We start from the raw sequence: 12,599 nt of genomic DNA on the forward strand, positions 1-12,599 counted from the left end.
TGATTTGCGTTGCCCGTTAGGCCGTAAGCTCCTTGGGAGCAGGGATTTGTTTTTGGTATCCGGGCCTTTAGCATGGTACCTGACGGATGGTAAGCCATTAAGTAATGTGTATGGGTGATAGCACGTTACTCTGTTTTGCTCTGCCTCCAAGGAATAAAAGTACTCCGAAAACCAGAATTTAACATCCATTGCCATTTGACGGTGCAGGAGACTTTTGCGGCACATTTGCCCAGACAAGGGTTTCATCAGAGAGGCAGCTTTGGGAGTGGGGAAGGTAAAAGATTTCGAAGGATGGAGTGAATAATTCCTTGGCCTGGTAAAAACCCAGTGGCGCACAAAGCAGAGTGCGACCGCCTTGCTGCCGTCTGGAGATGTCTCATTTGGGGACACTTTCAGGACCGGCACCAGTCCTTTCCCGTCCCAGCCGGGCTTCCAGAGGACTCTTCCTAGTTCATCGTTTTCCATTTACAGGGGGCCTGGGCTGGTAGAGGGAGAACATGGAGAAATAGGAAAAGCAGTTCAGGCCACTACGAGTCCAATCACAGGGCGAAAAGAAGCGTAGGCGAGAGGATGAGCAGCGGGTACCTCAGCAGCCTCCAGCCTCAACCGCCCCAACTGCCCGCCCCCGTCACGTGACAGGGGAGCGCGGTGCGCGGGGTGGTGCTGCTGATTGGTCGGATGGCAGGGGCGCGGTGTTTGATGGGAAGGGGCTGCCGGAGCGCTCTGTCACTAGTGGTTGCTGCCTGCCGGGGCGGGGGGAGGCTGCCAGCGACCGCGGCGGCGGCGGCCGAGAGTCTGCGCCAGCTCTGCCCCTTTCGTGCAGGTAGAGCCGGGCAGAGGTGAGGGAAGGAACGGGGTGGAGGGCGCCCGGGGATCCTTTCTTCCCCCGACTTTCCCTCTGGCAGCCCGGCACCGATTGGCCTAAGAGAGAAAAAGGCTGAGACGGCGGCGGTTGTAGCTGGGGGCTGAGCCACGCACGTCTCTTCTGTCTCCACTTGGGTGCCCCGCACCTGGGCCTTCTGGTCTGAGGGAAGAGAGGACGGAGGAAGGGGGTCCGGGCTGGGGCGTGTGGGCGTGTGTGGCGGAGGTCTAACCTGCCCCTGCGGAGGCGAGGGTAGGAGTTTCCCTTCCCAACCCCGCCCTTTCTGTATTCCTGGAGCTTTCGGGAGATGGGTTGATGTGAGCATCCCCTCACTGCGGGTGGGGGGAGGGATGGGACGGAGGGACTCGCCGGAGCAGCGCTGGGACTGCTGCTTAAGGGACATACTTTTCCTGCCTGCCAAGCCGGAGAACAGAAAACTGTCAGTGTTATGCTGGCCGGTCCCGAGGCGCAGGGCGCCTCCCAGAACAGCCACTTGCCTCTTTATTTGGTCGCAGAGCCCGGTCGGGGGGAAGGGCGAACTGGGGAGGCTGTGTAGGTTGAGAGTAGGCGTGGCCAAGGGGAGGAAGCGGGGCGGGAGGAACGAGAACCGAGCTTCTCCGGCGGGAGATCCTTTTTCTTTTGGGGAAAGGCGAAGGGACTGTGGATTTCTCCGAGTGGCATCCGGCTGATGGGGCAGACGGGACATATCCCCTCACGTGGCAACCGAGTTCTTAGAAATTGTTTGGAGAGTGACAGTTCTTTGAGGATTCTTGTCTGTGTTAATTCTTGTCTGATTTTAGCTGCTGTGCAATACAGCTCCTTAGTAATGCCTTCAGAATTTTGCAATGGTGTTATGGGCACACTGTCAATATAGAAACCAAAGTTAGGTAATTCTGTTATGACTAGACTTAAAGCAAAATAAAATAGTAACTGACAAGTAAAATAATTGGTATCAAGTTGGTTTTATAGACATAGACAATAAACAGTAGCATGTGTCATATTACAGTACAAAAACGTATACAAGACATACACAGTATAATGCATACGTACATATACATAAAATTTATTTAAAAAGGAAATAATCTTTATCTCCGTTTTGTCCGTAACCTCACAATGAAGAGATGACATATACGTACTTGTTGCATTATTGGCGCAAGGCAGAGAATTGTGGGAACCCTTTCTGGTCGCCCAGAAATTCTTTGTAAAAGAATTTACGAACCCGAAAATTTAGACTGGCAAAAAAAAAAAAGGTTATTGGCATTGAGAAGTCAGCTTCTGCTAGGAGGTTAGTTTCCTCAGTAGCAAGGTCCTGACAGAAAAGTAAGGGTTTAGCAGAGAAATCCTGACAGAGAGATAAAGAGTTAACTCTGGGAAAAGGGTGTCTTCTCCGTGGGCAGGGTGTCCTCCCAGGCAGCTGTGCTAAGGAGAGGTCCCTTGGCATGGCATGTGCCTGCTTTTGGCTCTCTGCAAAGAAATGAGCCCCAAAGTTGCTCTTTAAAACAGATTTGAGACTGAAGTTTCAATTGAATGAGATTACTGCCTCCGGTCTAGATTTCCAGTAGAGATGGGACCGTTTACTGGGAGTGCGCCTGAGCCAATCTTTAACTCAATAGAGGTCCATAGAAATCTAGATCTCCAGCTAAATGAGACTACTTAAATTTGAGCTAAGTAGGGATTGGTCCTGGACCCAAATAGTCCCACCAAGATAACAGAGTGAAACCACTTTATTTTGCTTCCCTGGGGGAGGAGGATTCTCCCAAATGAGAGTTTCAAGGATATTCTTCCCCCCCCCCCCAAGTCAGAGGACAGCTTCAGGGTTCCCCTCATCAAGAATAACCTTTAAAAAGATTTAATGAAGGTGATGATAATAAATTCACAGAACTGTATTATAGTAAGCCATATTTATTTTTAAAGGTTTAGGCTTATAAGAAAAATCACTTTGAATGTTAGTTTGGGTACTAAGAAATGCCTTCTGTATTTGCAGGGCATTCTGAATGTATTACTGATCATTATTTAGTCTCTGTTAAAATAGATTTGAAATCTGAATGAACTTGCCCAAAATCTTACTTTGCTTCCTCCACCCCCAAAGAGGGAGTGGAATATACTCTTATGAGAATATGTTAATGAAATATGATATTATTTTGCTTTTTTTTTTGTATTAGAGAAAATGGAGGCAAAACAATTTGCTTAATACAACTTTTGACTTATGATTTAGTTATTTGTTGTACTATTACTTACATAGAAGATACTATTCCCTAATGCACTCTTAATGCACCAATGTATGTTGGTTAAGAATATGAGTATCCAACCCCTAAAATTTTGAATTATAATTCCCAAGCCTAAAACTTATAAGCAGCATCTTAAAATAGTTAACTAATATAGTGGATAGTATTACATATTGGGAAATGCATGATTTGAAAACTTAAGTCATTTCAAGGTTCACTGACACCTGAACAGGAATGAAGAAAGTCTTTGCAGGTTCTCGAGGAAGAGCTTCGTTGAATTTCATTGAATTTATCCATCTTTTGTTTTAATGGCAAGTGAGTTAGTATATAACATTGAAATAGTAAAGACCTTGGATCTTTTCCATGGATGTTTAAGTTGGAGTGGACCTTAAGATTGGATTGCACTGGAGACTGGATATGAGAATTGATGAAGATGTACATAAGTTAAAGCACAAGAAAAATACTTTATTTAGCCACTTTATATTTTCATATGAGTATTAATGCAATGACTTTTGCATGCAAATTTAAATTGATTGCTTATATGTTTATTCATTTCTTTTATTTAAAAATTTTCAGGGTAGTTGTTAAACTGGATCATGCTATTTTTAAAAAAACTATGTGAACTGGCAACAATTAATATGTAATATTTATTGACCCTTTATCATCAAAATATTAGGTGTTTTTGAACATAGATAAGTAATTTATTCAATTTCTCTTAAAAAATATATGTAAGGATCTGCTTTAAAAATTTTTTTTTCCATGACTGGGGAGGGGGGCGGGAGGGGACAGAGGTAGGACATGACCTGGAAGAGAATTGAGATCATTGTATTTAGAACTGGAAAAGTATTTTGGGAATAATCTAGTCTAGTTCTCAAAGTAAAATCTGGGGTTCCCTGGGGTGGGGAGTCTGAGACCCTTTGATGGGGTCCTCTAGGACAAAATGATTTTCATAGCAATACTAAGATTTTAAAATTTCTAATACCATAAATATCAGTAGATATAATCACAAATAAAAGTTTTTTGAGAGAATGGTTCCCCATTAATTTTAAAGAATATGAAGGGATTCTGATAATAGGAAGTTTGAGAATTGTACGTTTAATCTAATCTTATGAATTCATAGTGGAGGAAACTGAGGTTCAGAGAAGTTAAGTACTGTGCCAAAGTCACAAAGCTAGAATATAACAGAATTAAGATTGAAATCCAAGTTCCATACTTTTGATCCAGACTTTTTAGGGATGTTTAGGAGTTTTTGGTTCTGGCACCAGGCCTGTTTTTGGAGTATTTGTCATGAGAAGTGAGTGAATCCTGTAGAACTGAAAGATTTATAGCCAGTAGAGGCATTGCTAGAACTTGGCCATAACATAGAGTAGATGACTATGAAATCATCTTGTAATGCCTTTGTTAGAAATATGGGAAGGGAGATAAATTTAGGAAGGAAATAATGAATTCTAATACCATTTTCTTTGTGTAGCATTTCTCAAACTTTTTGGTTTCAGGACCCCCTGCCCTTTTAAAAATTAAGGACCATCCAAAGAACCTTTGAGTCATTTCAATCTATACTAAAATATTAAAACACTTTTTAAAAAAAAAGGAAATAATGAATTCTGTTTTGAACATGTTGAATTTTGGACATGAAACATCCAAGTAGAGATAAGCAATTAGTGATATAAGACTACTCAAGAGAAAGATAAGGGCTGAATATATAACTAAGGAATCCTCCCTGCATAGAAATAATAATTGAATCAATAGAAACTGAGAAGCTCACCAAGAAAGTGGGTCCCAAATGGAGAAGTTTCAGTTGAGTGGTAAAGAAGGAAAACATTGAAAAGGTTGAGAAGTGAATGTGATGTGAAAAAAATGAAGATAACTTCTCCCCTTCTCCTTTCCCCCACCCACCATGAGTTCAGCTTATGAAATGGAGAATACTCAGGGCAGCTTTAAAATATGAAAGTCAAGTGAATGTTAAAGGGGTTTTGGCTAAGCATGTTTGAAGGCAGTAGGAGCAAACTGAGCAATTCCTCCGATTCCAGTCGACAGACATTTCTTGAGTCCTACCTATTAAGTATAAGAAATATAAATAACTACTTCTAAGCAAGATGAGGGGAAGTAAAACTAAGGACACTTTTTAAAAATAGTATTTTTTCCCAAATATGTGCAAAGATATTTTTAAACATTTCACTTTTATAAAACTTTGTGTTCCAAAATTTTTTCTCTACTTACCCCCAAAACAGCAAGCAATCTAATATATGTTAAACTTGTATAATTCTTCTAAATGTATTTCCATATTCATCGTGCTACACAAGAAAAATCAGATCAAAAGGGGGAAAAATATAGAAGAAAAAACCCCCAAGCAAACAACAACAAAAAGGTGAAAATACTATGCTTTCATCTACATTCAATCTCTATAGCTCTCTCTCTGGATGTGGATGGCACCTTCTATCTCAGGTTTATTGGAATTGCCTTGAATCACCTTATTGTTGAAAAGAGCCAAATTGAGGACAAACTTTAAAGCACTTATTTCCTAATTGTGTGGGATGTGACTAGTATTATTGCTAATGATCATTCTTTGAATATTAAAATTAAGTCTTTTTTAGCAATTTTTTTTGGTTAAATCTTTACATATAACATCAAATTCAGTATTTTTACTAATTCAGATAGGCATTTCCCACATTAGTCTGGAGGAATGGAGTCTATTGTAGCCTGCTATGGTGGTTAGAGCTCTGACTTGGAATCAAGAAAAATTAGATTCAAATTTTGCCCCAGAGACTCTTTGCAAAGCTTAATCTTCACATGTCACTACCTTTTCTTTAAGCTAACACCTTCAAATCTCTCTTCTCTTAGCCTGTAGAGCTAAGAAGAGTTTATCCCCAGAAATGATAATGTTCAAACTCAGCATACAATTAGTCTTGGATCCAGGATTTTTAATTTCCAACTAGTTATAAGGAATATTCAATTTTACTAAGAAATCAACTAGTGCATCCCATATATTAATCAGTTAGTTTTTTTTCTTCCCATTGGTTGAAGGCCAAAAGTTGTACTCTGATTTATATGTTTAAAACTGTTTTGGCATAGTCAGAATAGTGTCTGATACATTCTTATCTTACAAGTATTAGAATAAAAGTAATGTGAAAAAGATGAATTGTTAAGTTCAGAAGCAGTCTCTGAGTTTGTATGCAAAAACCTTTATTGGAATCTCTGATCCCTTCAAGCTATTTGGTTTATCTCTCTAATCCTCTTCAAAAATAACTTGTCTACATTTTGCTTACATATTATCTCCTCTTACTGGATTCAATTCTACTTCAGCAGAAATTGCTTTTGCATATATTTTGTATTTACTTACTAGTGAACATGTTTCACTTTGTTTCCTTTTCATGTAAGATTGTTGAGGGCAGGGAGAATCTTGTTTTTGTATTCCTAGTATCTAGCATTTTTTTAGTTCCTGTTATATAGTTGCTCAATAAGTAAGTGGCCATTTCTAAATTGTCATAATTTTCAAGTTAGAAAAATGACAGTGTTTATTGGTATTGTAGCCATAACACTTTAGAATAAATGGTAGATATATTTTATGCATTTAATATGAAAATAAATAAACAATACTTTATTTCTAGACGTGAATTCTATTACAAAATTGATGAAAGGCATCAGTGTATCCTGTCTTCACACGTAAAAGATGGGTGGATTATTTTCCCGATGGAGGGTAAGTTTTTATTCTTTAAACTAGTTCTTAAGTCTGAGATAATCTCACATAAAAACTTATTTACAAAAATCTGTTGTATGGTACAGAATAGAGTATTAGTTAGATATTATCTCTAAACCTTGATTTTTCTGTGTGTGTGTGTGTGTGTGTGTGTGTTGTGTGTGTGTGTGTGTGTGTGTGTGTGTGTGTGTGTGTGCTTGCGCCTTTTCTGCTTCTTTGCATTTGATTGGCCTTGATTTTAAATAACTTCAAATCAGTAACATTGTCTAATAACGCAAGCATCTTGTGATTTAATAAAATGAATAGTTGATATTTATATAATGCTTTAAAGTTTGCAAATCACTGTCAATATCATTTCATTTGGGCCTCATGACAGCTTTTGGAATGGAGAAAATAATTTTCTTCTAATGAGACTAACACTGCTGGGAAGTGACTTGTTTGGGGGTCACAAAATTAGGGCTCAAGTCCAGTATATATATAGCATAAATCAGAGATAATCTTACAGGGAGGTCATTAAGGATATTGGGAAAGACTTTTAGAAGATGGGATTTTAGCTGAAAACTGAAGGAAGTCAGGGAAGCCAAGAGGCAGAGATGAGACCAAGAGTTCTAGGCATAAAAGAAAGCCAGTATAATTCACAGAGTATGGAGAGGGAATGTTATGTGAGAACATGAAAGAGATCAGTATCACTGGATCATAGAGCACATGGGCATGGAGTGTAAGGTATATGAAGACTGGAAAGGTAAAAGAGATGGCTTATGAAGAAGTTTAAGAAACAAATGTAGGATTGCAGATGTGATCCTGGAGGTAATAAGGAACCATTGGAGTTTATTAAATCATGGGAGTGATGTTGTCAGATTTGTGCTTTAGGAAGGTCAGTTTGATAACTGAGTGGAGGATGGACAGGAGTAGGGAGAAGCTTGAGATAGGAAGACTAGCTGGCTATTGCAATAGTCTAGGTGTGAGGTGGAATAGGACATCTAGGTTGTAAGCCTGGGTGATTGAGAGAATAGTGGTGCTCTCAACAGTAAAAGGGAAGTTTGGAGGAGGGGAGATTATTTTTGGATTATTTTATTCACTTTTGGATAGCCAGTTCTAGATGTCCAGTAGACAGTTGCATGTACTGATTGGAGGTTAGGGCTAGATAAATAGATCTGAGATTTAGCTGCTTAGAGATGCCAATTGAATCCATGGTGGCTATTGAGATCACCAAGAGAAATAATAAAGAAAGAGAAGAGAAGAGTGCCCAGACAGAACCTTGAGAGATTTTTACTGTTAAAGGATGGTAATGATGAGGTGGATGAAGATCCAACAAAGGAGACAAGAGAAGGGACAGTCAGACAAATAGGAGAATCAGGAGAGAGAGAGTGCACGCACACACAGTGTCATGAAAATCTACAGACAAGATAGTTTCAAGGAGAAGAGGATGATTGTCAGAGAAAAGGTCATTTAAATTTGGCAATCTAGAGATCTTTGGTGAATTTGGACAGAACAACTTCAGTTAAATGATGAGGTCAGGAGCTAGATTGTAGAGAATTAACAAGAGGGTGAGAGGAAAGGGGGAAAAATGAAACTGGAGAAATTTTATGGAGAAGACAAGGTGGAATTTGATGTGTATATGGACAGCTTCGCCTTGTAAGGAGAAATATGTGAAATGGGTAAAAGAAGGGATGGTGCCAAAAGCCACCTGATATGAAATGAGGAATTCAATGATAACCTGAGTAGTTCAGTAATGTGGCAGTTCTCTCTTCATAGGGAAGAAGAGGGAGCTCTAAGCAAATAGTCTCAATTTTTTCAATGAAATATAATGCAAAGCTTTCAATGGAAAGGATATAGGGAGGGAAAGCTTGTGAGAGTTTTAAGGAGGAATGGAAAGGTTTGGAAAAAATTTTTCCACTGAGAGAATTGAGTCAATTAAGAAAATATAAAAGGATTGTATTGTTGCAATGAGGACCCAATTGAGACTTAACTTGTGGACTTCATACTTAATAATGTCATATTTATAATCTTTATTATCTATATTAGCTTCATATTTGTAATTCTAAAAAAGTTTAGTTTTAGTTCTCAGCTTTATTTTAAAGGTGTTTTAATATGAAGTGTTACATGTAATTGAATATCTGGGTTTCTGTTTCCTCTTAATAAATACACATGCAAAATCCTCCTTAAGCTGAATGTAAGAAAAAAAAAAAAAAACTTGGCCATTTAAAAAGTGTTACAAGTTTTTTAAAAATTGGATAGCAACATTTGTAAGAGAATTTTATTTAATGGTCATATGTTTGAGAAAGGTTTGTAAAATTTGTTTCTGGTGAATTTAGATTATATGGTTGCCATTTTAAAATACAAAAGTAGGCATTATGCAATGAATGATTAGGCAGTTTGCTTATTATTACTGTTATGGATGTCTGAATTTGAACTTCGTTAATGTAGATCCAATCTGTGACTGGCAGTGAAGAAATAAAACAAATAGCAAAATGGAAATGAAGCTCTTAACTCTTTCTTAAGTACTAATTTCCTTGCTTATTTTTTCCTTTACATTGCATTTCATATAAGTGTGTTTTGTGGCAATGACAACAGATTGCATTTTAATACTACTTAGGTTACAAAAGTTTATATGACATATTCAAATTGAGTCAACAAACATTTTAAGTATTCTTTGTGATGTTCCAGACTTTGACCTAAAGGCTAGAGAGGCACTCTGCTAAATGCTAAGCATGAGTTTTCTCAACTGCTTTGTGAGCCATCTTGACAAATTTGAATTTTTCTCACTCTTAAGTGGATTATTAAAATTTGTGAACCCTAAACTATTGCCTAACAGTGTTCTTGATTCCTTTATGAAAATATAATGATAATAACTAACATTCATGTAATTTTTAAGGCTTGCTTTGTCATTTTCCATTTATTCCTCACAACAACTTTGTAGAATATCATTATTATTCTTATTTTATAAATAACTGAGAGATATTAATTGACTTCCTTGGGGTTGAACAGCTACTTGGCTTCCAAGGCATGAGTCAAACTCAGGTTTTCCAGAGGACAGATCTGTTTTTTTTCTATCTACTCTAATACCTAAAAATGCCTCAATATCAATATTTTTTTCTTGTGGAAAATTGCTAAAGAATATTTTAGGAAAACTAAACAGAACTTAACTTACTAGTTTTCATAGTTTTGCAAGATTTTTAAATGATCTTGTAGACAATCAGATTCTTTCAAAGAATTGGTTGCTATTTGAATCTTAAATCATTTAGAGACTTAAATGGCTTTTTTTTTTGTTATAGAAAATAAGTAATTTTATTTTTCCAATTGTGAAATTGGAGAGAGACTTGATGTAGCCTTTTTTAAGTTTATGTTTTATAGATTTTGAGAATTAGGTGTCTAATGTATCTTGAAGAAAAAGATAGTGACTATAAAAAGGCTTTTCATGTTCTCATATAATAATTTTTATTTGCTAGAGAATACTTCATTTCTTTTCGGTAGTTATTCTTGTTAAAGCAAAAATGATTCATAAATGCCTATGATTACTTAGAATAAGATTGACAATGTTATTGTGTGGTGGTATTTGAGAAAATTCAAACTTGGATCAGGAGAAATTTCTTGGTTTTTCTACAGATTGAGAAAGTAGGTTTTATATTGACAAGTTCTAAGTTATCTTTTTTTCCCTCTCCTGTAAACAGGTAAAACCTTCAACAGTAGAAGTTCTGGAAAATATAGATAAGGTATGTTCTTTAGCCCTGAAGTATCTTCTGACCTGAACTGAAAATTATTTCATTGTATGTAAAGTAAATCTATTCATTTGGAAATAAAATCTGATCTGCAAAGTTAGAATCATACTAGTAAGAAATAAGTTGGGTAAAAATCTTGATGTAACACAATCTCAAAAAAATCAAACTGTACTAGGGAAACTAGAACTCTGTGTCAGGTAATGGAGCCTGCCAGAGTGAAATCAGATCTTCAGTGTAGTATAAATCAAGATTGCAAATAGAGTACACTCAGCTCCAAGTATGGACAAATTTTTACTTTACACAATTTTCATTTTCCCTTTACCAGTGCATTGTTGATTATTCCTTTAGAGCAAGGGTTCTTAGCTTAGGCTCTATGAATTTGTGTTTTTAAAAAATATTTTGAGGACTATATTTAAATATTACTGGGTTCCTTTAGAATCCCATGTATTTTTGTGTTTAAAATGCTTTTCTGAGAAGGGGATTTGTAGATTTCATTAGATTACCAGAAAGGTCCATGACATAAAAAAAAAAGTTAATAAGAGTTAGTGGCTATAGGAGATAAGTAGACAGAAGAACTACTATAAACACCAGTTTTATGGGTTTTTAAAATATCAATTTTCATTACTTTTTCTAAAATCAAATTTCTTTATGGTTTTGTTTAATGTAACAGACTTGTAACAGGTTAGTTTTAAATGTATATGAAAGCTCAAAGCATGATTTTTGGCTATTATCAAATGATATTGGTCATTATAAAATATAGACATGTATTAATTTTTATGAGAATAAAGCATTATTAAAATTCGAATAGTAAGTATATTGTAAATGAAAATATGACTAGGAAAAATTCTAATATTTCAGTAATTGTTTTGTTTTTGAGGTTCAATAATAAATGTCTTAATTCTCTTTTAATAGGAAATCCAAGCATTAGAAGAATTTAGAGAGAAAAATCAAAGATTACAGAAACTATGGGTTGGAAGGTTACTCCTCTACTCATCCCTTCTTTACTTGTTTACTTGCATAGTGGTTTATTTGTGGTATCTTCCGGATGAATTTACAGCAAGACTCACTATGACACTCCCATTCTTTGCATTTCCTTTGATGTAAGTAAATATATATTTCATTTTTCTTCTGATGTCCTTTTCCCCCCCATATAGCCAGTTTTCTCTGGTCAGTTCCTTTTATTGTGGATTAAAGTACCAGTGAGGCTTCTTATAGGCATTTGAATGCTTGGGTTTGCTTTTTGACAGTTTGAAGATTTACTATTTTTTAATAGTAGAGCAATATTTATGGCAAAGATTGTAAGTTAGGTAACTTTTTTCTGAAGGAGCACCCAGGATCCAAAAATTAAGCTTCCTAGAATGTGCTCACATGAAATAATATAATGATCCTTGTATTCTTTACAACTTTTAAATCAAAAATTTAATAATGATATTTACTATACTAGCACATGAGTATTAAGTTAAAGATGACTGGTCTAGGCATCACTTTGATTCAGGCATAAAAATATTAGTTTTTGTCTTCAAATGGACATACTACTTTATAAAAACTACATCTTTCATAGCAGCTATTTAGAGCAGGAAATATATTTCCTCAACATTATGTGCTATCTTTAGTGACCCTATAAGTACTAGCTTTGTCCCAAAAGTATATCTATAGGTTTATGAATGTGTACATAGTGCTTTAAAAGCTATTTTATTATTCACTCTTCCATTTTTTTCTTTGAAATCTTGTCTCCAGTGCTTTTTATTCTAGCTATGATACTGTAACTGAATTTGTTAATTAGTAATCCTGAGTTACTTTCCTTAGGCTTATTTAAACAAATAAACAAAAAATTGTAGTGGTCAAGTTACCAAGATTTCCCCTTTCTTTCTTATCAGAATTAGATTTTCCTTTCCACAAATGAAAACAAGGATATATAGTTATTGATTGAACATATAATAACTAAATCTACTGTTATTGTTTTGGGGACATTTTTATAGATAATTATGCCATTTTGTTCGATAATTACTTTTCATGGATGTTTTTATTCTTATAAAAGTTTTAGGAGTTATTTAATAGCATAATACCATGGAAAGAACTGTTGGTTGGAGTTGCAA

At 36.3% G+C, this 12,599-nt stretch overlaps 1 protein-coding gene across 4 annotated transcripts in view; it reads left to right on the plus strand.

The window, feature by feature from the left end:
* Window positions 1-684: 684 nt before the first annotated feature.
* The window catches only part of LNPK (lunapark, ER junction formation factor), an 80,048-nt gene continuing 68,133 nt past the window's right edge, over window positions 685-12,599 (plus strand). For 2 of the 4 annotated variants that reach the window (XM_074303046.1, XM_074303042.1), the window contains exons 1-4: window positions 708-823; window positions 6,696-6,784; window positions 10,456-10,497; window positions 11,416-11,603. In XM_074303046.1, coding sequence (XP_074159147.1) covers window positions 6,758-6,784; window positions 10,456-10,497; window positions 11,416-11,603 — 257 coding nt within the window. In that variant the 5' untranslated portion in view covers window positions 708-823; window positions 6,696-6,757. Of the gene's footprint in view, window positions 840-6,695; window positions 6,785-10,455; window positions 10,498-11,415; window positions 11,604-12,599 lie in introns of all 4 variants that reach the window. The other 2 variants (XM_074303045.1, XM_074303047.1) reach the window with 2 other exon arrangements.

The sequence above is a fragment of the Sminthopsis crassicaudata genome, chromosome 3 (assembly GCF_048593235.1).
Source record: "Sminthopsis crassicaudata isolate SCR6 chromosome 3, ASM4859323v1, whole genome shotgun sequence".
NCBI lineage: Eukaryota > Metazoa > Chordata > Mammalia > Dasyuromorphia > Dasyuridae > Sminthopsis > Sminthopsis crassicaudata.